Genomic DNA, 23704 nt, shown 5'->3' on the forward strand with positions numbered 1-23704 from the left:
GATGTTTACTCACTTAATTACGCGTAATTACATAACCTTAGTAATATTATTTTCCGCTATGTAAACTCTTAATGCCAACGCCTCTGGAAGGCCAATGCTCTCACAAGATGCTTTTTTTTTTTTTTTAATCGTTCCGACATATCAAATGATTTGAAAGCAGTTCAAGTACTGTTCAATTAAGCAATATTTGAAGTTTCTCCTCTTCATAATTCAATTGGAAAGTATGTTTATGGCAGGGGTGGCCAATCGGTCGACAGTAGCCTACTAGTTCAGTGGTTCTCAACCCTTCTGAACCTAGTGACTCATTGGATGAATGTGATGTCCTGAGCGCCCCTGTCATCTAATTCTAAACCATTAGTAACAAATGCATAAAGCTGAGCGTAAGACTTGGGCGAAACAGCGTAACAAACAGAAAAAGGTTCAATTCTGAAATTCAACCTTGAAGAATATACAATCCCCTATTTTGTTCCAGCATCTCTTTTGGAATCAAGAACTGAAGCATTAACGCCCACGTTGAGAACCATTGTTGACTGGCAAGTGGTGAGAGTTAGTCTGAGGTGAATTGTGTCACACTATCTGTCTGTATTGATCATTGTTTGTGTTTCATGATTCCATCTGACAGGGTAGTAAACAGATAAGTCGACCGCCTGAGAACCATTGTTGACTGACAATTGACGTCCCTTTCAGCAGCGAGGCTATATGAAACGGGACCTATTGATAACGTGAAACCCGACCCATATGAACTACCGCTGGGAATCGAGTCCGGGTCTCCCACTCCAAAGGCGCGGACTCTAACCGCTTAGCCACGAAGGAGCTCTGTTGACTGGCAAGTCGTGAGAGCCTGAGATGAATTGTGTCACACTGTCTGTATTAATAATTGTTTCTCTTTCATGATTCAATAGTAAACAGATGAGTCGACCGCATGTGATTTCTAAAATGAAAAGTAGCTCTCAAACCTAAAAAGATTGGGCACCCCTGGTTAATAGTATGGCTATTGTATCTACATTGAGAATTTTACTGCTAAAGCTTCATTTAGTGGTTCACACCGTATGGAATATAATTAATTGTGTAGGGGAAGGCGTTGTACCTGTGAACACTTTTAGAGTCTTCGAAATTTTGGTGCTAATATTCATCACTTTCCCCCCAATTTTTGTCGTATATTTGAAGTGCCATCTCTTTGCCATCAGATAGGATGATTTTTAAGCGTGTTACATAAGTACAGTAGCTTTTATAGGATATAATAAGAACACATCCGTTTTGTTCACAGGTACATTATGGTCATGTACCATTGAACAGACCCTCTTGTATCTTTGAACAAAGTGATAATTACAACGTTTCTGCGGCAATAATATAAAAAGAAGCTACAAATATTGACAATTATAAATTACAATAAAAGGTTTAGCTATAAAAAGTTCCCCAGAATTGAAATTTTATTAATTAAATTAAAAATTGAAGAGAAGTTCTAACAAAAACTTGTGAACAATAAAGTTGAGCATACAACTCTTAACATTATGTTATACAATAAGCGAATATTTAGAAACTACTTAAAATTATAATTAATAACTTTATATCCTAACCTAACCTATATAAAACATATCAATTGTTTTAACTACTAACATTGTGTAGCTTTAAATAGTATTATTTATCGTTCAAAGGTACACGATACATTAATGTTCATAGGTACAAGAGAGTCACCATTACGAAAAAAAGTTCTTCACTAGCTTAAATATTGAACAGAAGTTAAAACTAAAAATATTACTGTATTCACCAATGATTCTACTCCAAGTTTGGACAAATAAATATCACAAGTTGCGAAAACCGAAGAGCACAAAACTCAAAAGGTAACTACAAAAAATCTTCATTTTGGGGGTGAAAAATTAAAAGGAACATTACTCGGCACAAAACTCAGTAAACAACAACCAAACGCGTTTGTAGTGCTTTTTTTCATTTAATCTTTCAAACGAATTTTAATCACTGCACCTAGATAGCTCTGAATTCGAGAAAAGCACAGGTGTTCAAAGGTACATTGTTTCAAAGGTACAACGCTTTCCCCTATAATATTGTTCTACAAATATTGGCAATTTCAATATGCTGCAGTTACAATTTAAGAATAGTTTAAAATAAAATTCAACAATATCATAAGCATTCAACGGAAAACAATGTCCAAAGATCAGATCCCTACCGAAACGATAGATCTAATTGAGCTGAACATAACGACATGGGTGACTGTAATCCTCATGCGTACTTATTGAGAAAATCTAGAAAACTTTTCTTTGTACATCTAAAAAGTGACGCTGTACGATATCTATGCTACATATTAAGATGCAATTGAGATTGAAATTTACCCTTGATCAAGCTTTTCATTATTATACTCACAAGACGAGAACACGCCGTATGGTTAATGAGAAACAACCATAAAATTAATATTTACTTTTATATTTTAATGTTTGTTATTCTATAATATTGCCCAAAGACGAGACACATATTAATCGAAATATTACACCAAACTGAACAAAGAGACATGCTGTCTCGGATAAATTATGATGCGTAATTTTCAAGAAGATCGAGAAAAAAATATATGGTGCTAAAATTATGCTCTTTGTTAACAATAATAATTGGTTTTAGAGTATATTGCTTATTTATTTTACCCTATGCAATGTGAGTTCGTGTCACACGGCATGGCGCGCTCTCAGGTTGCGGATACAGCAAAAGGCCTCTATATATAGAGGTTAGCTGTGAATATACTGAATAAGCAGTTGCGGATAGACGACAAGGAGTGCTCCTCCAGCTTTAGGTTTGGGTGAGACTAACAACCTCATCCTGTAAGAAAAAGGCACTTGTTCAGAAACGTTCATAGAAGCCTCGGACAAGGACTAATAACTTCGCGCGGCCTCAGCAAAATTAAATGGACATGAGATTTGGAACATAGAAGTCTTTATAGGGCAGGCGCGGTAAAATTCCGTAACGAGTAAGTGAGAGAAATACAGGATGGACCTAGTAGGAGTTCAGGAAGTTAGCTGGGAAGGAAATGGAACTGTGAATTCTGGAATTTTACATACTTTTACGGGGAAGAAAATAAAAATCGCCAATTACGAACAGGGTTTTTCGTTCACAATAAGCAATTAAGCGGGATGAATTTGTTACTGATGGATAGAGACGAAACTTTTTTCGCAACAATTTTTATATTTTGTAGTATTAATTATCACAATTTTCGCATTTATGTCGCATTTATTTTTCTAAATGTAGCAGAAGTTTAAAATATATTATGGGACTTGGAAACAGTATATTTTTGGTAGTAAGGTGTATATCTAATACAAAAATGAGGATATACCTTGATTAGGTGCACATTTTAACTAATGTATTCACTGAAACATTTCTCTAACGTCATCCTTAGTTAAAGAATAACATGCCATTAGCAATTCTTGTTTTAAGTTTGTTCTGTATCAGTAACAATTATCAGTATCAGTACTTAGTAAAGAATCTCTCGACATCAATACTCGAGACTGGCAACTATACGAGTATTGAACGTAATGAGCTGACAGCGAAAGATCCGTGGTAACTTTTAAACTATTTAACAATGATACAATGTCAACATCCTTATTCTCAGTGTTGAGAACTTCAATAACCTTACTTTTAAATTCACGGTAAGCAACCAACAGATCATGAACATTGTCAGCCCAAAACACAGTCAAGGATTTAAACAGCAGTTCAGTTTTGTTGATGTCTACTTCTTTACGAAATGAAACAATTCTGGATCTAGTAACTCGCGGAGCTTTTTCGTAAATGCAAAAAGTTAAGTTAAATAATATTGGAAATATGCCTTTTAATTATTATTATTAATAATTAAAAGAATTCCACTTTTTCGCTTTTATTCGCATTTATCGCAATTAATGCCGAATTTCGCAAAAAAAAATTGCGATAGTATAAACGTGATTTCTGACTCTGAAATGAAAAGTTTGAGTTTCCTGAAACATATACGCATTTTTTTTAACGTTTCGTACATTATCGCATTAACGAAAAAGTTTCGTCTCTAGTGGTAGACTTTATTACTTTTAAGGGTCGGTGGTTTGATATTATTGTTTTAAATGTACACGGCCCAACAGAAGATAAGGACCAATTCCCGCGATACCATATGAAAATTGTAATAGGGGATTTCAATGCGAAAGTAGAACGAGAGGGTATCTTCAAACCGATTCTAGGGAACAAAAGTCTGCATAAGGAAAGTAATGAAAACGGTGTTAGACTCGTAAACTTTGCAACATCCAAAAACCTTATCGTGAAGAGTACAAAATTCCCACATTGCGACGTTCATAAACACACTTGGAACCCAGCAGACGGAAATACACATAATGAAATTGATCACGTTTTAGTAGATAGAAGACAATCCAGCAGAATTGATATTCGGTTGTTTAGAGAGGCTGATTGTCAAACTGATCACTACCTGGTAGCAGCGATAATAGAAGACAAATTATCGTCGAACCAAGGAAATATTCAATGTCTGAAAACGGAGATATTTAATTTAAGGAAATTAGAAGAGAGCCAAGTAAGAGAGGAATACCAGATTCAAGTTTCAACAGATACTCGGTTTTAGAAGGTTCGGAGTGCACTAGTGTTGAGTTAGATTGAAATTAAAGATAGCATTACAATTTCAGCAAAAGAAAAATTGAGATACGCGGAAATACTTAGGAACAAATCATGATTCGACTAGGAATGCGTTAAATTAAAGAGAAGAGAAAACAGGCAAAATTACGTTGGCTTCAAAATCCGAATAAAATAACTACACAAAATTTCGCAGATGTCAGGCGGAAAACTTCCAAAACTTTTAGAACAAAGAAAAGCAATTTTTTGAAAGCTAAAATTAAGGAACTCGAAGATAATAGTAAAAATAAAAACATTCGAGACATGTATAAGGAGATTAACGAATTTAAGAAAGGCTATCAACCTCGTGCTTATATATTAAAGAAAGCTGACAGAAGAGTCCTCACTGATACAAATAGCATCTTAAATAGATGAAAAGCTTTCTTTGATGATTTGCTTAACACGCAACCAAAAACTAATACGCGTGCAGAAAGGGAAATACACACCGCAAAACCGTATATTCCAGAACTTAACCGAAAAGAAGTACAAATCGCTATAAAGAAATTAAAGAAACACAAATCTCCAGGTGTAGATGAAATTCCGGCTGAGTTAATTTTAGCTGGAGGCGAAAAATTGTGGAACAACACACACAAACTTATTCTCCTTATCTGGAACAAAAAAGAATTGCCACAAGAGTGGGAAGAATCAATCATTGTTCCAATTCACAAGAAAGACAACACTTACTATAATAATTATCTAGACATTTCTCTTCTATCATCATCCTATAAAATCCTTTCAAACATTCTATTAGCAAGATTGACCCCATACACAGATGAAATTTATTGGAGATTATCAGTACGGACTTAAACAAAATTGTTTAACATCGACCAAATATGTACCATTTGCCAAATACTCGAAAAGAAGTGGGAATACAATATCCCGGTACATAAACTATTTATTGATTTTAGGAAAGCTTACGACTCGGTTAGAAGAGGAACATTGTACAACATTCTTACAGAATTTGCAGTACCGAAAAAGTTAATTAGATTAATTAAGATATGTTTAAATGAATCATGGGCCGCGGTGGCTCAGTGGTAGAGCGTTCACCTCTGGTGCTTGGGGTCCCGGGTTCGATCCCAGCCCCCGCCAAGTGAACTTTGTGGTGGACAAACACCGTGTGCGTGGGTCTTCTCGGGGTTCTCCCGTTTCCTCCCACTTTCTTCATTCCACCATTTTTTTGTCCATGTTCTTTCACGTCGAGAATGTCCTGAAACAAGGAAATGCGTTGTCGCCATTATTATTCAACTTTGTCCTGGAATTCGCTATAAGGAAAATCAAAGATAGCAACCAGGGCCTAGAGTTGAATGGTTTTCACCAGGTTATGGCGTATGCTGATGGTGTAAATTTAATAGGGGATGATAGAAGAACAATAGAAAGAAATGCAGAGGTCTTATTAAATGCTTACAGGGACATGGGTTTAGAAGTAAATGCAAAGAAAACTAAATACATGGAAGTTCGTAGGAATCGTAATACGGCAAATTATGGATGTGTTAAAATATTAAATAATACTTTTGATAAAATGGATATTTTCAAATATTTAGGATCAATATTAACAGACGAAAAAGATATTTACGAAGAAATTAAATGTCGACTAAAACTAGGGGATTCGTGTTATTATTCAGTTCTAAATCTCTTGTCGTCGCGAATTCAGTCGAAGGAATTTGAAGCTTAATATATACAAAACAATAAGCAAGCCTAATGTTCTGTATAGTTGCGAAACATGGTCGTTTAGTGTGAGGGAAGAACGTAAACTGAAAGTATAAAAGTAACCAAGAAAGTTCTGTTGCTTTCTCACCCACTACCTTCGAACATCGATCTGTCACTTAAGACGTACTTGGAAGATCAAATGTAGTCCCCATCAGCATAGACGACCTTCTGTCAACGTTCTGGAAGGCAATGGATTCAATCGCAGTAGAACTTGGTGGGCTGTGAAGCGAAGAAGGTATCAAGTGCATTTTGCACCTCTACTAGGGCTTTGAACTTGCGTCCTCTAAGGTGATTGTCTAAGGAATGGAATAGGTGATAATCGGACGGTGCAATGTCTGGGGAGTTTAGCGGATGCAATAGTTTTTCCCATCCAAGGCTTAGAATGGTGTTCCGGGTCATCCCAGCCATCTGCAGCTTAGCGTTGTCCTATAACAGGAGAACCCTTTGCGATTCAGAAGTGCTTGCTCCAGAGTTTGGAGTTTTTCTTAAACACGGCTCAACTGCTGACAGTACACAGTTGCATGGATGCTCTGACCAGCTGGTAGCAGTTCCCGATGCACGATGACGCGACCAGTCCACCAAACACGCAGGAAGACCTTCTTCTGGTGCAGTGCTGGTTTCGGCTGTTTTGGAACCCGTTCATGGGATGCTAACCAAGATGACGGCGCCTTGAGCTTCGTATAGGATCCACTTATCATCACATATCAACACTCTGTCCAGAAATGACTCCTTCCTCAGACGAGACAACAAAGAAACACAAGTATCTGCTCGCGGTGCTTTCTGGCCCGGAGTCAAATCATGTGGGACTATTTCAAATCATGTGTGTGGAAAACGTCCATTAGGAAGATCTAGGCGTAGATGGAAAGACAATATTAAGATTGATCTCACAGAAATAGGAATACAAAGTAGAAAGTGGATCCAGTTGGCTAAGAACAGAAATCAGTGGAGAGCTTTTGTGAACGCGGCATTGAACCTCTGGGTTCCATAGGCCATAGAATTATGTATATCCTGTGATGTAGCAGATTATGTATTATTGCTTTTCTTCTAATGGTGACACGTACACACCTTTAATAATGATACACATACTCCTAACAATGGCACACACAGTCTTAACAACGAAGCACATAATACTAGCAGTCGCGCAGCGTCTGTACCAAGTATTTCACAAAGGTAGAGTAAGTATATTCCATCTTTCAAAATTAAACTGAGGTTCTTGTGCCACATAGTTAGGTTTTCAAACGAATGTGCATGCATTAGATAATATATGGTTCACAAAAAAATAAGATTAATATTTTTTCCTGCATTTAATTGGCTTTTTATCTTCTTCTCCCTTGAATTTTAAGATACTGGCTTAAAGGGAGTTGCCACGTTAGAAGAACTTGTAGCTGTCATAAAAAAAAATCTTGAAGCCCTACCATATTTCACCATGTACACATAGTCTTGAAAGGGTCATAAAACATTTTTTCCATCTTGCAAGGAGTTGAACAGTGTGCAACTTTCTGGGACGTCTTGCTTGCTACCTGCTATCGCCCTCCCGCTGACATAAAGGAAAAACCAGTTTCGCCGCTCCCGAAACAACGGATTCTTTTGGACAGGGAGTGGGAGTGCGCCAAAATACACGTTTTTAATGAGGAGGTTCACTGTGTGTCCACTAGAGTGCAGTGCTGCATAGGTGGAAATACCTTTCTTGCTTTCAAGAAGTTGTAATATGTGCACAGTAAATAGAAATATTGTGTTTCAAGATTGTTTTTTATGACAGCTACAAGTTCTTGCAAAGTGACAAGGCCTCTTTATATTCTCTTTTTTCTTCCTGTTTCTTGAGAATTAAAGGTGCGCCTCTGACCACATTGCCACGTTAAATGAATCTTGTAGCTGTCATAAAAAATCTTGTAACCGTATCATATTTTACCAAGGATCTTATAAAATATAGGATCTGCCCTTACAACAAAATCTTGAAGCCATACGTCACAGTTTCGCCACCCGTACTCTGCCCACTTTGCTCAATAGGGTCGCAATGTTTTGAGCCAACAATCATTGCGGAAACGAAAGTAGCCAATCAGATGATGCAAGAAACGAGAGTAGCCGATCAGACTTAGCGATGCTCGGTTGTTTTTTGGCTTCATTGATTTAATAAGATGAAGATACATATGGGCTGATCCTCTATTTTATAACATCCTTGTATTTTACCATGTAAACTGGGAACCTTTTCTTTTCTTTTCTTTTCTTTTCTTTTCTTTTCTTTTCTATTTCTTTCTTTTCTTTTGAAATTTAAAGAAGTGACTTGTATGTGGGTATTGTATTTCCTTTTCCTTCCTTGAAATGTAACTTAGACCACGTTTCCATTTTACATGAATCTTGTAGCTGTCATAAAAAAGACCTTGCTACCCGATCTTTCTATCTACTGTTTAGATTCTTTCTTGTAAACAAGAAAGGTATCACCACCCTTGCAGCACTGCACTTTAGTGGACAAACAATTAACGTCCTAATTAAAAACGGGTATTTTGGCGCACTCCCCCTCCCTGTCCAAAAGAATCCGTTGTTTCGGAAGCGGCGAAACTGCTTTTTCCTTTATGTCAGCGGGAGGGCGATAGCAGGTAGCAAGCAAGACGTCCCAAAAAGTTGAACACTATTCGACTCTTTGCAAGATGGATAAAATGTTTTATGACCCTTACAAGACTATGTGTACATGGTGAAATATGGTAGGGCTTCAAGATTTTTTTTTTATGACAGCTACAAGTTCTTCTAACGTGGCAACTCCCTTTAAGCCAGTATCTTAAAATTCAAGGGAGAAGAAGATAAAAAGCCAATTAAATGCAGGAAAAAATATTAATCTTATTTTTTTGTGAACCATATATTATCTAATGCATGCACATTCGTTTGAAAACCTAACTATGTGGCACAAGAACCTCAGTTTAATTTTGAAAGATGGAATATACTTACTCTACCTTTGTGAAATACTTGGTACAGTACGCTGCGCGACTGCTAGTATTATGTGCTTCGTTGTTAAGACTGTGTGTGCCATTGTTAGGAGTATGTGTATCATTATTAAAGGTGTGTACGTGTCACCATTAGAAGAAAAGCAATAATACATAATCTGCTACATCACAGGATATACATAATTCTATGGCCTATGGAACCCAGAGGTTCAATGCCGCGTTCACAAAAGCTCTCCACTGATTTCTGTTCTTAGCCAACTGGATCCACTTTCTACTTTGTATTCCTATTTCTGTGAGATCAATCTTAATATTGTCTTTCCATCTACGCCTAGATCTTCCTAATGGACGTTTTCCACACAAATGATTTGAAATAGTCCCACATGATTTGACTCCGGGCCAGAAAGCACCGCGAGCAGATACTTGTGTTTCTTTGTTGTCTCGTCTGAGGAAGGAGTCATTTCTGGACAGAGTGTTGATATGTGATGATAAGTGGATCCTATACGAAGCTCAAGGCGCCGTCATCTTGGTTAGCATCCCATGAACGGGTTCCAAAACAGCCGAAACCAGCACTGCACCAGAAGAAGATCTTCCTGCGTGTTTGGTGGACTGGTCGCGTCATCGTGCATCGGGAACTGCTACCAGCTGGTCAGAGCATCCATGCAACTGTGTACTGTCAGCAGTTGAGCCGTGTTTAAGAAAAACTCCAAACTCTGGAGCAAGCACTTCTGAATCGCAAAGGGTTCTCCTGTTATAGGACAACGCTAAGCTGCAGATGGCTGGGATGACCCGGAACACCATTCTAAGTCTTGGATGGGAAAAACTATTGCATCCGCTAAACTCCCCAGACAATGTGGCTTTACGTATGAATATTCTTCCTTTTTTCTCCCTTGATATTTAAATGCGCGGTTTATATTCGAATATTGCAATTTCTCTCTCTCCCTTGAGATTTAAAGGTGTGACACATACTATTCAGCTGTTCTTTTCTTCTTATCCAAAGATGTTGTTTATATTCAGGTATTGTATTCTTTCTCTCCCTTGAGATTTAACGGTGTAGCTATATATTCTGTTATTGGGTTTTTCATTTCTTTCTCTTGAAACTTAAACTATTTCCTGAGTGTGATGAATTTTATGCTACTTATTCCCAAAGATGATTTATGCTTAAAGTTGATATTATCGGGCATGTACCTAGTTATAGACAGCATTGGCAATAAATACTTGTGCAACACATTTGAATAGAGGTATTAATACACAATATTTTGTGACATATTTCATCTTGTTGCATGTACTAAATACTATGTACCTTGTCAGTGGTGTATGCAGCAAGGATTTTAGGACTTTAATCCTTCTTGAGCAAGATATGCAAAAATAAACATTTATTATATAGCACTCGCTTAACGTAACTTCTGTGTATGCCACTATACCTTGTTATTACAATGTACCTGTTACGTACTTGTGAAAACCTCAACTTTGATTTTAAAATAATTGTTATTTATAATACATATACACTCATGTCCAAAATTATTGTCGCATGTCTATAAATATGTTGTTGTAGGAATATAATTTGATAACGAATTCGCCAGGTATTTCTTATAATGTTAGTATGTGTATAATCGCCAAAGACATGTATGTGGCAATTTTCATGTCAAAAGAGCAGTAAATAAGAACAATAGAACGAAAATAAAACTTTCTTGTCCATTTAGCAACATTTTGTTTTATTCATTCTAATTTTCGTATTTATAATTCTTTTCCTATGAAATTTACCACAAATATACATTTCCCGATTATACACATAGTATCAGTATTAAAAGTACCTTGCAAAATCATTAACATACTATATTGTTACAAGAAGATAGTTATAGATATGCGACAATCATTTTGGACATGAGTGTACATAAGAAAATAAGTGTGAAATTAATAATATAAATATTATGTAGTATCAATCACCAATACTGGAATGAGGAAGTAAAGTACTTCGTTTTAGAATGGGGAATATTACAAAGTCACCAAGCATGTCTCCGCTAACTCGTTTCCTACCTAAGAAAGGAAATACTGTTCTCCAATAATGTCGTATCTAGCTGTAAGTCAAGGGGATAATGTTCAATAATTTCGTGTGTTGGAAACAATAGCAGACAAATATATATACTGTATTATTTACATTTTACAATATTATTAACGCTTAACGGAAAAGAAACATGTGTAAAGATGAGACATGACAAATACGAATCAATAGGTCTCATTGAGCTGAACAAAAAGATATAGATAAGTGTGAACCTTCGTGTGAAATCATGAAAAAGAAGAAGAATAAAAACATCTTTGTAAACCTAAAAGTTGATGCTGTATGATAACAGCGCCACCTATAAACATGTAGTTGCAGTGGTGCTATTCTAATTTTTTAACAACTTGTTTTGTATTTTATATATATAATACAGGCAGTGGCGTATTTACGATTTTGTTTCGGGGAGGGCTTTGCCTGAAAATATGAAAATTCTGCAATATATTTCATGTACTTTACTATAGTAAGTAAGATTTCGGGGGGGCTTAAGCCCGGAAGCCCCCCCCTAAATACGCCACTGAATACAGGTGTTCTAAAAAAATGGCGCCCACGGACTACCGGGCACTACTTTACAAGGCAAAAGTATATATAATAATATACCTTTCGGGCCCTCGTTTGGAGACGCGAAATGCACTATGTGGCAACGTCGCAGATAAGGAACCACAGAGAAGATCTACCAATCAATCAAATAGTTACATTGATTCCTTCCAGGTGGAAGTTAAAGTTGACACTAGCACCACTTATTAGATAATAATCGATGAAGATGCTTGATGGATTCATGGAGCAATGTTAATGGTTCCAAGTTAATCTGCGACGTTGCCACATAGTGAAATTTTGATTCCCTTTAGCCGCTAAAAAGACCCTGGAGGGTGTGTCATTATATAGGATGTTCGCTTTATTTTGACCTGAAGAATAGCGCTCTGTTCTATTTTTATTGAGAGAGATAGTAGATGGATAGGTAGATAGTTTGATATAATTCTCTTAAGAAACAAACCGTACAAGGCAGAAACAACACTTCTTACGTTCTAGAACGCAACGCAAATGTTACCTTCTTGAGTTCGAACTAAGAACTGTTTCTGTTGTATTTTATAGCGCCACGTTCAAGCAAAACCGACTTTAGGAGGGCAAAACATATGACAGAATATACAGTAGTATACTTTTGTTAGTGAGATGTAGTCAAAGTTTTACAAAATCAGCCTTTCGTTGTCTGAAAATTCCAAACCTTTGTTCTCACCATACAAATATGGAGCACTCAAAAGAATTGGAAAGCTCTTTATCATATCAGTCGCTTGAAATAAATTTCTTGGCACTCAGCCATTCAAATTTTTGTCTGACCACTGAATTGAAACAATTCAAAGTTGCTCGTTTTCACAATGCAAGCGAGTAGAAGAAGTACAGAGGTGTTTTCACAAATTTGTTTGGCTTCTTTCTTTCACTCTTGCTTAAGTCATACGTTATATACTATGTGTGTATAGGTGTTTATGGCTGGGTATAACAAACGGTTCTAGCGAACCGGTGCGAACTGGCTGCATAGCACCACTGTGTACCTGATATTAAAATGTAGACTAATCAAGAATTTTATTATGAGACAGGATGGCGACAGCATACAGTAGACTAGCTGCACACTCAGAATTTTTTCTTTGGAACTGTGCAAGCTTGGGGGAGTCCAAATATAATAATTGTAAAATACCACCTATATTATTTTAAAAATAGCTAGATTGCTTTTATAGATGCTAATATGCCTGAGGGTTAAACAAAATAATACACCTGAGGGTAGATTCTCATGTGTAGTTTTCGAGAAAAATCGCCAAAAACTAATTTTTATGATTTAAAAAATCCAGAACTTCAAGGGGCCGCGGTGGCTCAGTGGTAGAGCGTTCACCTCTGGCGCTTGGGGTCCCGGGTTCGATCCCAGCCCCCACCAAGTGAACTTTGTGGTGGACAAACACCGTGTGCGTGGGTTTTCTCGGGGTTTTCCCGTTTCCTCCCACTTTCTTCATTCCACCATTTCATTCATTACTCATCATCACCGTCTCCTTTAGCCTAACCGGCATAACCGTGGGACGTAAAACTTAAAGATTTCATTTCATTTTTCCAGAACTTCAACCCAGCACGTCTCATATTTTACCCAACCATCCTCTTGCTACGCCTATCAGATAACAGATATCAACTCCGTCACGACTCGCAAATGCAATACTACCCCTGGTCTGGATTCAATCACTTATCGGCATGTCAAAGAAGCGACTTACGTCTTACTACACCTATTGGCAACTACCTTTACGTTTATTCTCCGCACAGGTATCTTTCCCCTCAGTGGAAGACTTCCAAAACACTCATGTTTGCTAAGCCACACAAACCACTGAATACCGTATCATCTTACAGGCCCATACAATTAACTCCGACTTTCAGCAAAATATTGGAACCCATCCTTGTTAACAGACTTCACAATCACTTAACAGCGAAAAATTTGCTACCTTTACATCAAGCTGGTTTCCGACAACAGGATATAGTATTAACATATAGTATATATCACTCACATCAAGTCATGAGACGTCCATGTTCAATCGAACTCACTTCCAATCCAGATATACTATGAAAATATAATCATTTTTACAAAAGCTATCATAAGACATATTTCCTAAATCGCAGGGAAGAAGTTAAATTTATTCCCTTCATCCTAGACTGATTCTATACGCAAGCGTTGGAGGTGATTGGTTATCTTCAGACACATATAACCTATATTCTACAAAATCCGAATAAACGCTTACGAAAGTTATCGTGGAACATATTCTTTGATGAGTAAAATAAATCCACATTATACTTTACGGACGTCAACTGCATCCAAGAGGAAGCATTAAAAACCTGTTGCTAAGAATGAAATAGATATTTGACGAAAAGTATTGTGGAATACACTTATTTTTTCATTGGGATTCAGACTTCAATACTCGACAGACCTTAACCTAGAGACCTGCACGGGCCGGGCTTAGGCGGGCCGACTCTGCTACTTCTTTGGGCCGGGCCGGGCTTGGGCGGGCCGACACTGTTATTTCATTGGGCCGGGCCGGGCTTGGGCTGGCCGACACTGATTTCTCTTCAGGTCGGGCCGGGCTGGGGCCGATCAATTGCAATTCTTTAATAATTATTGACTTTCGTTAAACGATAATTGGAATAAAGCCAAACGTTGAAGAAGTGTGCCCGTGAAAAATGTTACAAAGAATGCAATAGCTATTTACAGTTTGTGTTGCTTAGCGGCTCCACTTTCACTATAGAGGATTGCAGGCATTATGCGGTAAATTGAGCTCTGACCTTGACCTTCACTGAACTCAAAATATAAAAAGAAGGGGTGGGAATGTTTTGCCTGTCGCTAAACAATATTGCCATCTTCACTTTATGCTAAAAATCAATTAAGTTAGATTTTTGTTACAGGGAATGGAGTTTTTGTTCTCTCGATGACAAGCAAAGTTCTAGGAGGCAATGGTACGATTCAGGAGGCAAGCGTCAGGTTGTGAACCAGAGTTTAGAAAATGTTTCTGAGGGTTAGGTCAAATTTAGCACTAAATTTTGAGAAAGATTGGGGCTCGAGCTATTTTATTAAAAAATTTATCGGGCCGGGGGCGGGCCAAAAACTTTTAAAATTTATCGGGCCCGGGCTGGGCCGGGCCTAGCTACGTTCGGGCTGGATTGGGCTCGGGCCGAAAAATTCGGCCCGTGCAGCTCTCTACCTTAACCCCATGCTTGGGGGTAATTGGGAAGCCTTATAATAATACTTCATATTGCATCAGAATCAATCATTTTTGTGAAAGTTAGCAAAGAAAATTGCTTTCTTATCATATTATTTCAATAACGAAACTCCGAAATTTGGGGTAATTTATCCGTTTTTACCAATTTATCCTTGACCAGTTTCAACTGCCAACATGGGAGATGATTTTAGTATCCCAAAGAAAGTATGCACTACTTCTATCTAATACTAAATAAGATTTACATAGCCCCTACCAGAAAATGGTTTTCTATCTGTGAAAACTTTCAACCTTGGAAATGTTTTACTCTCTTTTAGTTCCTTATTCATGATAGATTTTAGCAACATTTCGGCAATAAGGTTGTTGTAAAAGATTGGAGGATGACACATACCAAATTCCATTAAAATCGAATGAGATTTACGAGAATTATAGTAAAACAGATAGATAAACGGACAGAGACACAAATGGTGGTTGAGTCAAATGGTAGGAACCTGTTACGTTCGTTTCAATTATTTGTATATTTAGTTTCGGATGTAAACTTATTTCAATAGTTTATTAATGGAAGAAAAATCTTGAACATCCTTACTTTTGATCTAGAATTATACTTGTTGCCTTATGCTATTACCTTAGCAGAGAAAGTAAGAAAAATTGTAAGAGGATGAAACTAGATCTAAAACTGTAATACGAGCTCTCTCGTGGCTAAGTGGTTAGTGTACGCGCCTTTGATATGGAAGACCGGGTTCAATTCCCGGCGGGAGCTCATGTGGTTTGGATCCCACGTTAAGCTGTTGGGTCACGTCTTCTATAGCTTTGATGCTGAAAGGGACATTAAATCCAAAATTAAATCAAATCAATTAAAACAGTAATACTACATTTTATAGCTAGCTCTTTTACGAAAAAAAAGCGTACTCCGTGAAGATTCGAACATGAACCAGCATACTGGTTGGTAAGAATAATACTCACTATGAAAAATATTCAATTGCCCCTGCGATAAAATTTAAACATTCAAGTGATTTGTATATTTCTATTGTGCAGAAACATGTAAGTTTTCTGCTTTCATTCCTTTTTACACTATTGTATTACGTGTTTCACAAATTGCATTTGAAAACGTAATATATAGGCTATACAAAGGGAGTTTAAAAAATTTTACACAGTGGTCTCTAATTTTTTTTATTTGTTGCAGGAGGAGAATAAAATTTTCTGTGAACATACTTGGAACATTTAGCTATAAGTTGGGATATAAAATTATTTTATTTTATTTACAGGTGAACCATAATGGACCGTGAAGTAGATGTCAGGTTGCGACAACGGTCGGTGATGGAGTTCGTCTTCAAGATTGGCGATGACTCTGCCACATCGATTGACAGGAAGTTGTTCCCTGTTTATGGGCAGGACACATTGGATCGCAGCAGTATACAGCGGTGGTTGCAGAGGTTTAAAGAAGGTGATTTCTCTCTACTGGACAATCCACGATGCGGTAGACCATCGACGGTAGTGAGTGATGTGAATAAGGAGACCATTAATCAAATCATCCAAAATGACAAATGTGTGATGACACGACAGTTTGCTGAAATGACTGGTTTGGCATTGGGTAGTGTGGTGTTAGTGGTACAGTCACTAGGGTACAGAAAAATTTGTGCACGTTTGGTGCCTAGATTATTGACAAGAGAAATGAAAAAGATGAGGAAGGATGTGTACGAGGGTCTCATGGTGACCTTTATTGAAGAGTGGAAATAATGTTTTGACGGCGTCATACCCAGGATGAAACATGGTTGTTTTTTCCGAACCTGAAAGCAAAACACGTCTGAAGGCCCACCTGCGCAGTAAAATATTTGATAGTGAGAAAGACCTTATTTCCTGTGTCAAGCGATGGTGTAAAATTCAATCCCCAGAATTTTACCAAAGTGCATTTACATCATGGAAAGAACGTTGGACCAGATGCGTCACAGCTGATGGAGGCTACATTGAGTGATTTTCTCATACCTTCCATTATTACAAGAAGAAAAATATACTATCCTGCAAAAAAAGCATTATTGTGACAGCTAATTTCTATCTTGGTCTACGATCCTGTCATCTCACTTTTATTAAAATGCCTGTAACAAGTAGGAGAGGTGGTTTCAAGAAGAAGTGGACAAAAGTGCCCCACGTTTTCGGAAATTCTGCTTTAAGGGGAAGAAGGGCAATGTCTGTTTTTTTTTTTTTTTTTTTTTTTTTTTTATCAATACATGAAAAATTACATCAAGGTTGTCTGTCTCTTAATCATGGGGAAACAGATGATACGTTTGAAATATTTCTTTTTTTGAATTTCCCACATAGTTCAAGCCGGGCTTTTGTCATGTCAGTTTAGTAAAATGCGTATCCTAAGAAGAGAAGCTTCCAAATTTATGCAAATAATAAATAAATAAAATTTTCACAGATGCTTTTCAAGTTTGGGAAATGATACTCAGTGTCTAAGCTCATTATTGAAAATTAAACGAATACTTATTCCAGCTTTTCTGTAAATTCCCCGTTTATGGGGAGGAGTAATTTGAAATAACTTCTCACATTAAAATCGACGTTGTCTATACCATCGCGGAAAAGCAGCTACATTTCTTGAGATTAATTTTTATCAACATAGCATGTTCTCGAGTGTCGTTTCATGTCACTTTTTATAAACTGAATATTCTTATGGAGGAAGAAAGTTCCAAAATGTATCTAAAAAATAGGGTATCTTACTAGCCCCTAAAGTTTGGAAGATAAAACTCGGAATATAGATTGGTTATTAAAAATAAGTTGACATGTGTCCCAGCGTTCTGGAAACTGTTGCTTCTAAAAAGTGTAACGCTAATTCTGTCGTGAACTATGTTACATATGCCCTGATTCTAAATGTCTAGGCAATACACGAGATTATCTGGAATAATTCAACACATTAATGCATTTCATATATATAGGGGAAAGTGGGGAAATACCACACACTTAAGGTATTTTTTCCAATATCTCACTACAAATCAAACAAATTAACACGAGGAAAATGTATGTTGTAACTTAATCATTCTAGTTTCATATTCGGTCGTTGGTAGTGCTCCTTGATTTTCATAGGTTCTGTAAAAATAAATTTTGTGGAAAACGAGAAACGCGTGGTATTCCCCACCACATCGGGTAATCACACGCATTTCATCGGGTATTGGCACGCATTAATTACTAGCGCAAATTCCTTGACGTGAAGCATCAGAATCACTTTCCAAAAACTTTAGTTTTTTGTTGACTGTACGTTTAGGTCTACTTCTAATTTGTTTCCTCAGGTTATCTTCACGTTTTCCACCAACATCGAATTTTCAAGTTTTCTTCTCAACTTTGCTTTCTTCTCTTACTGATCTTTCTGAATTAAGCATCTTCCAATATTCGTTTGGTTGGAGTAGAAGTTAAGATTTCTGAACGCTTTTTGTTATTTCGAGGAGTTGACTTGGCAGGCCTGGGGATAGGAAAAATATGAGACTTTCACAGCCTTATTTTGTAAAGAAGATGGTTGGACAAGCAATGGTAACTGCTGTGATGATGTTCCGGGTAGTTGATGTTTTCGATTTAGTTCTATTTTCGTCCAAGATGGTTGTTCATTTTGACGTAGACCTATAATAGTTTGAGCATCGGAAAGCAATTGGGAATTCACTTCTTCAGAAGTCTCTCTTTTATCTTCAAGTTCTACGGCCTGGAGTTCCTAAGTAGCTTCAAAATCTTCTTTTCTAAAAGTGTCCGGCTCCAAAGGGCAAATACCCGCTTGTTTAAAACAATTAACAGCTTTGTTCATATTTGCTGCTTTCAGATAAGCTCTATTAAAGATCTCAGTTAAGTCATATGAAGAAATTTTTCATTAACGTAGCGCTTCGCAAACAGTGTGCATTCTTGGTTAAAATATGTTTTAAGGGGACCAAAACAAGGTGGTGTATAGCGGTTGAAGTTTATGTGAAGTAAACGGTGGTATTGTAACCATGACAAATCCTTTCTACTAACAAACATTGTAAACTTCTAATGAAATATGGCTCGTACGATCGTCCAAAGTAAGTAGGACTGGATCATCTGTTATCGGTTTCGCAATAAGAGCAAAATGTTGCATCCACTAGATTCATTGCTCCACCCACGAATATATAGATACAGTAGATTCTCCTTTCTGCAGTTGAGGTGACATGCGTTTTCTTTGGTAGATAAACATAGGGGTATGTAAGACCTGGCAGTTTTGTAACGGTTTTACCCCTTTCCCATGATATTAGTGCTCCGAGCTGTTTCACTCCCTTTGGATCCAAAATACGCCCTATTGTCTAAACTGTAAATATACCTGTTTCGTCAGTGTTAAAAATCGAATCTTCGCAAAAATATTTTTCGGTAACTTTCACCTTTTCTTCATTGAATTCGTCGACCCTGTTAATACTAATTGCTTCAGGTTTTTTTTTAACCTTATCGTGGAATTTTTCTTTAAAAAGAATTCCAACCAATCCTTCCCAGCAAGTCGATTTTCTTTATTCAAATTGTGTTTGATATTATTAGCTTCTGCGTAGTTCAATTGGAGACATTCGGTAAAACAACTTGGCTAAATGTAAAACGTGACCAGCAAGTTAAGCTTTTTGTGTAGAACTGAATACAGCTTTTCTTCCCATTTTCTTAGAACAGACAGTCCGAACTTTCATTTCTGTTCTTAATGTAGCCTCATGTACCCCAAAATCATTTGCTACCTCTCTAATTTTTCTGCCGCCATCTATTGCTCCTATGGCGTTTGGTAGCTGTTCCAATGTCCATTTGCATTTTTCTGTTTGTCTAATATAGTGTCATGGCATCTGCAATATGCATAAAAAAGGAAAAGAAACGCAGTATAAACTTTTTTTTATAACTGCTTCGTGAAGGGGCAATACCACGCACAATGGACGACATGCGTGCAATTACCCCATTCCAAGCCGAGAAAGAAAATTTGGACCTTCAGCCGTTTCACGTCGTTTCATATAAATATATTTAGTACGAACTTACTACTAACACACAAAGCTAAAACACTATATACACAATATACAAATCAACTAAGTGTTTCAATACATACCTCTAAATCTGCGAACGAAGTAAATTAGAAGAAATTACAGCAAAACAACATTTCGCCATGCCATGAACCACACCTAGCAGCAACTGGCGCCTCGCTGATACAATATGTTTTTCATAGTCTAAACTAGATCGTAGCACTAATCTGAATCAATTTCGAAGCATTACAACTGAGAAAATAGGGTGCGTGGTATTCCCTCGTAGCGTGGCATTCCCCCACTTTCCCCTAATATGATTCTTCAACGTATATCTTGTTCGACACCTTAAAATATTGCACATTCAGATTACACAAGATGGCTCCTCGTTACATCTATATTTTTCTAGTTACTATAGCAACGACATTAAAACAAGTAAACAAATCGTCATAGCAACGATAACAAAATCTCAATATAATACAAAATATTAAAATTATTTCTTTATATAATTTCTTCTTCTTCTTCTTCTTGATAGCTTGTGCCTTTTTAAATAGCTTTTTGCGCGTAAATACAAATACTTAAAACTACATAAGAATTATACATTATCGTTGTAAGAGGAAAGTGGACAATTTCAACGTCCATATTTTCATTTCCTATTTTGTATGAAGAAAATGGCCAAAGTGAGATAACAGTTAAACCGTTTGAAAATGAATATTTAAATATGGACCTATCAACACTTTGGTCCACCTGGGATTTTATACGTCGATTGAAATGCATATTCTAAGGGAGGAAGGAGGTTTAAATATAGCTTTCAAATGTTCTCTATGGACCTTTCCTTTTGTTGCGAAGAACGTGCATTTCAGCTAGTATATATATATATATATATATATATATATATATATATATATATATATATATATATATATATATATATATATATATATATATATATATATATATATATATATATATATATATAGAGAGAGAGAGAGAGAGAGAGAGAGAGAGAGAGAGAGAGAGAAGAAAAGAAAATACTAATATGGTGCTTCCACAGCTTCCATGGATGCTACGCCTCTAATAGATAAAACTATCCTAAAACTAATAGATAAAATTATCCTAAACTTTCATTTTTAAGGAAGTGATTCACATTTTACATTTGCTAATTTCAGCTACATAGAACAATTCAATATAGAGTGTAACTTTCTGTATTTCTTCGTCTTCGGTATTCCGTAAAGAAAGCTCTCTTGTCTTGTCTATATGCATATGGTTTGCGTACATGCTTTCAGCGGCAAGGCCTGGGTTCGATTTCCGGTGGGAATGCAAGAGGTTAATATTCATGTTAACGTTGTAAGTTCACGTCTCACATAGTCCATACTACGTCAGCTGCAATAGAACCGCAGTGTGCAATGAACTGAGCAGGCGGTAATAGTACAAAATTGGTAACTTTTCTGATTTTCAAGGAGACATATATGCTTAAGTCGGTTTTCTGTGCTCTGAAATACACTTTACAACATTTACGGTATGTTTATTCACTGTTATTCCTCACTTCTTTCATTCATTTGCTATATTCTTTATCTGGAAGCCATGAATTTTCGAAGATTTATTGTAACTCCACGTGGGCAATACAGTAACACAATTAAATTTGCGATGTTCATGTTTTCACAGCTTCTCATAACTATTACGCCCAGGGATTAACTGAGACAACACGGTCAGTAATGCTTGTCTTGTCGTATGACTATTATCAGTCAAATAGGTAGGTGCACCAGCTTACTAGTCATATGTGCTACAAACGCGAAATTGTCAAATGCGTACCTCAAACAGAGGATTTATGATTCAAAAACAAAATAGAATAAAATACAGGACACAATCGGGAAGAAAGGACACAAGTCAGGAAATTGGTCAAAGTCAGGAAAAGGTCAAAATCGGGAAAGAAGTTCAGACAAGGAAAGAGGGCGAAAAGCCCAGATGAACAGGGCAAAAAATTAAGGGTAAGTGGGAAGTGTAAAATGAAAAAGGAAAGCGTATAAAAAAGAAGGGAATGTATGTACGTGTAAGTGTAACAGAAAGTGTAAGTGTATAGCAAGTCCCACTTAGCCTTCTTCCTCACGGAGCACCACCAGACACGAGGCACCCACTACAACAGCCACTGCCGAACTCTCGGTCAGTAATGCTGCAACAGCGTAAACTTAACAAAAGTCTACTGTTGCCAGATCTGGAGGTTTAAAAAGTACTAAGACAAGAATTGAACTAGAATCGAACATGTTAGTTTTAGTAAAACTGTTGTTCAATGTGAATAGGCTACTCAACAAACAAAACTTTTATCTCCTAATCTGCTATTTGTAACCCAATCTGGCAAAAATCTTTCAGTTTTACATCCCACGATTAGGCCATTTGGACTAAAGGAGACTAATGAGTAGTACAAAGAATGATTATGAAAGAATTGGTGGAATGATAAAGTGGGAGGAAACAGGAGAATCCATAGAAAATCCTCGGGCACGATGTTGTCTACCACAAACTCATATGGCCTAGAAATGAACCAAGGATTTCTCTCACTAAAGATGAGCGTTCGAGCATGAACCAGCATGTCCTTTCAATCTCAGTGGTGTACATAAAATATTATCAAGGGGAATAATTCAAGTATCTAATTTCATGTGACTTCATAACATGCAATTTTGTTATATCTATAGTAGTAAATTTCGATTTTTTCCATAAAACACTGTAGAAAGAAATGTTACAACTTGGTAACAGTGATGCTTTCAGGGGGTGGGGGAAATTCCCCCGGAGATGACCACACATCTTCTATTGTCTTCCTAGTACTTTCTTAAGTTTACTTTTCACTACCAATGTAGTGAAATCCTTCCCCCTTTTCGGGGAAACCTGGAATTATCACTGCCCGGTAAATCCCGTTTGCGTATGCCATTGGTTCATCAGATATTATAAATGCATCATTATGTAAAAAAAACAGAATTAGTACTACCGGTTTAAATAGCTATTTAGACGCGAATCCTTTTGCTTGGAAACAAGTCAACAAACTCCTAGGTGACTAAGAACTTCAAACTTAAGCATCAGCGCACTTAATAAATAAAAAAATAATAATAAAATCCAAAAAACTTGTTTTGCACTCCCTAACGTACTAGTTTATTGCCCTATTTAATTTAATAGTTTACAACTTGACATTTTTTTTTATCTCTGTCTGTTTTGCATAAATTCATTCTTGTTTGTGATATTGGTGTCAATGGCCCAAGCTGAAAAGCTGACTAAAAGAAAACAAAGTGTTATTCAACCAACCCAGTTTTTTTTTTTTTAGCTGACATTGCACGTTTTTCAATGCCATTTATTACATAACTTGCAATTCATTGAAACCTTGCAGATAGTTTCCACACACATTTAAATTAACAATCCTTTTTTTTTTTTGTTTCTTTCCTTTCTTGTTTCTTTTCTTTTCCTTTTACTTTTTAGTTTTATGTGTGTATGTCTCTAACATAATCAACTAAAAGTGCACGTAATTTAAAGGTATAATAGAGGTCATCTTTTACAGTCTCTCTTCTTTATAACTTTGTGATGAATGAACTACGTAATTTGAGTGTTATCATGGAACAAGTATAAATGATGGAAATGAGTTAAATGATTTAATAAACTTGAATAATCCTGGGGGGTTTTAAA

The 23704-nt window shown here is 36.7% G+C and overlaps 2 protein-coding genes across 2 annotated transcripts in view; one reads left to right on the top strand and one right to left on the bottom strand.

Moving 5' to 3' along the window:
• Window positions 1–23704, bottom strand: part of LOC145693050 (alpha-tocopherol transfer protein-like) — a 137759-nt gene that overhangs the window by 106159 nt on the left and 7896 nt on the right. The gene's annotated exons all lie outside the window — the stretch shown is intronic.
• Window positions 16347–16808, top strand: LOC145692210 (protein GVQW3-like). The gene has a single exon (XM_081767505.1). The coding sequence runs from the start codon at window positions 16347–16349 to the stop codon at window positions 16806–16808; it is 462 nt and encodes a 153-aa protein (XP_081623631.1).

This window comes from Thermobia domestica, chromosome 8 (genome assembly GCF_964235325.1).
Source record: "Thermobia domestica chromosome 8, izTheDome1.hap1.1, whole genome shotgun sequence".
NCBI lineage: Eukaryota > Metazoa > Arthropoda > Insecta > Zygentoma > Lepismatidae > Thermobia > Thermobia domestica.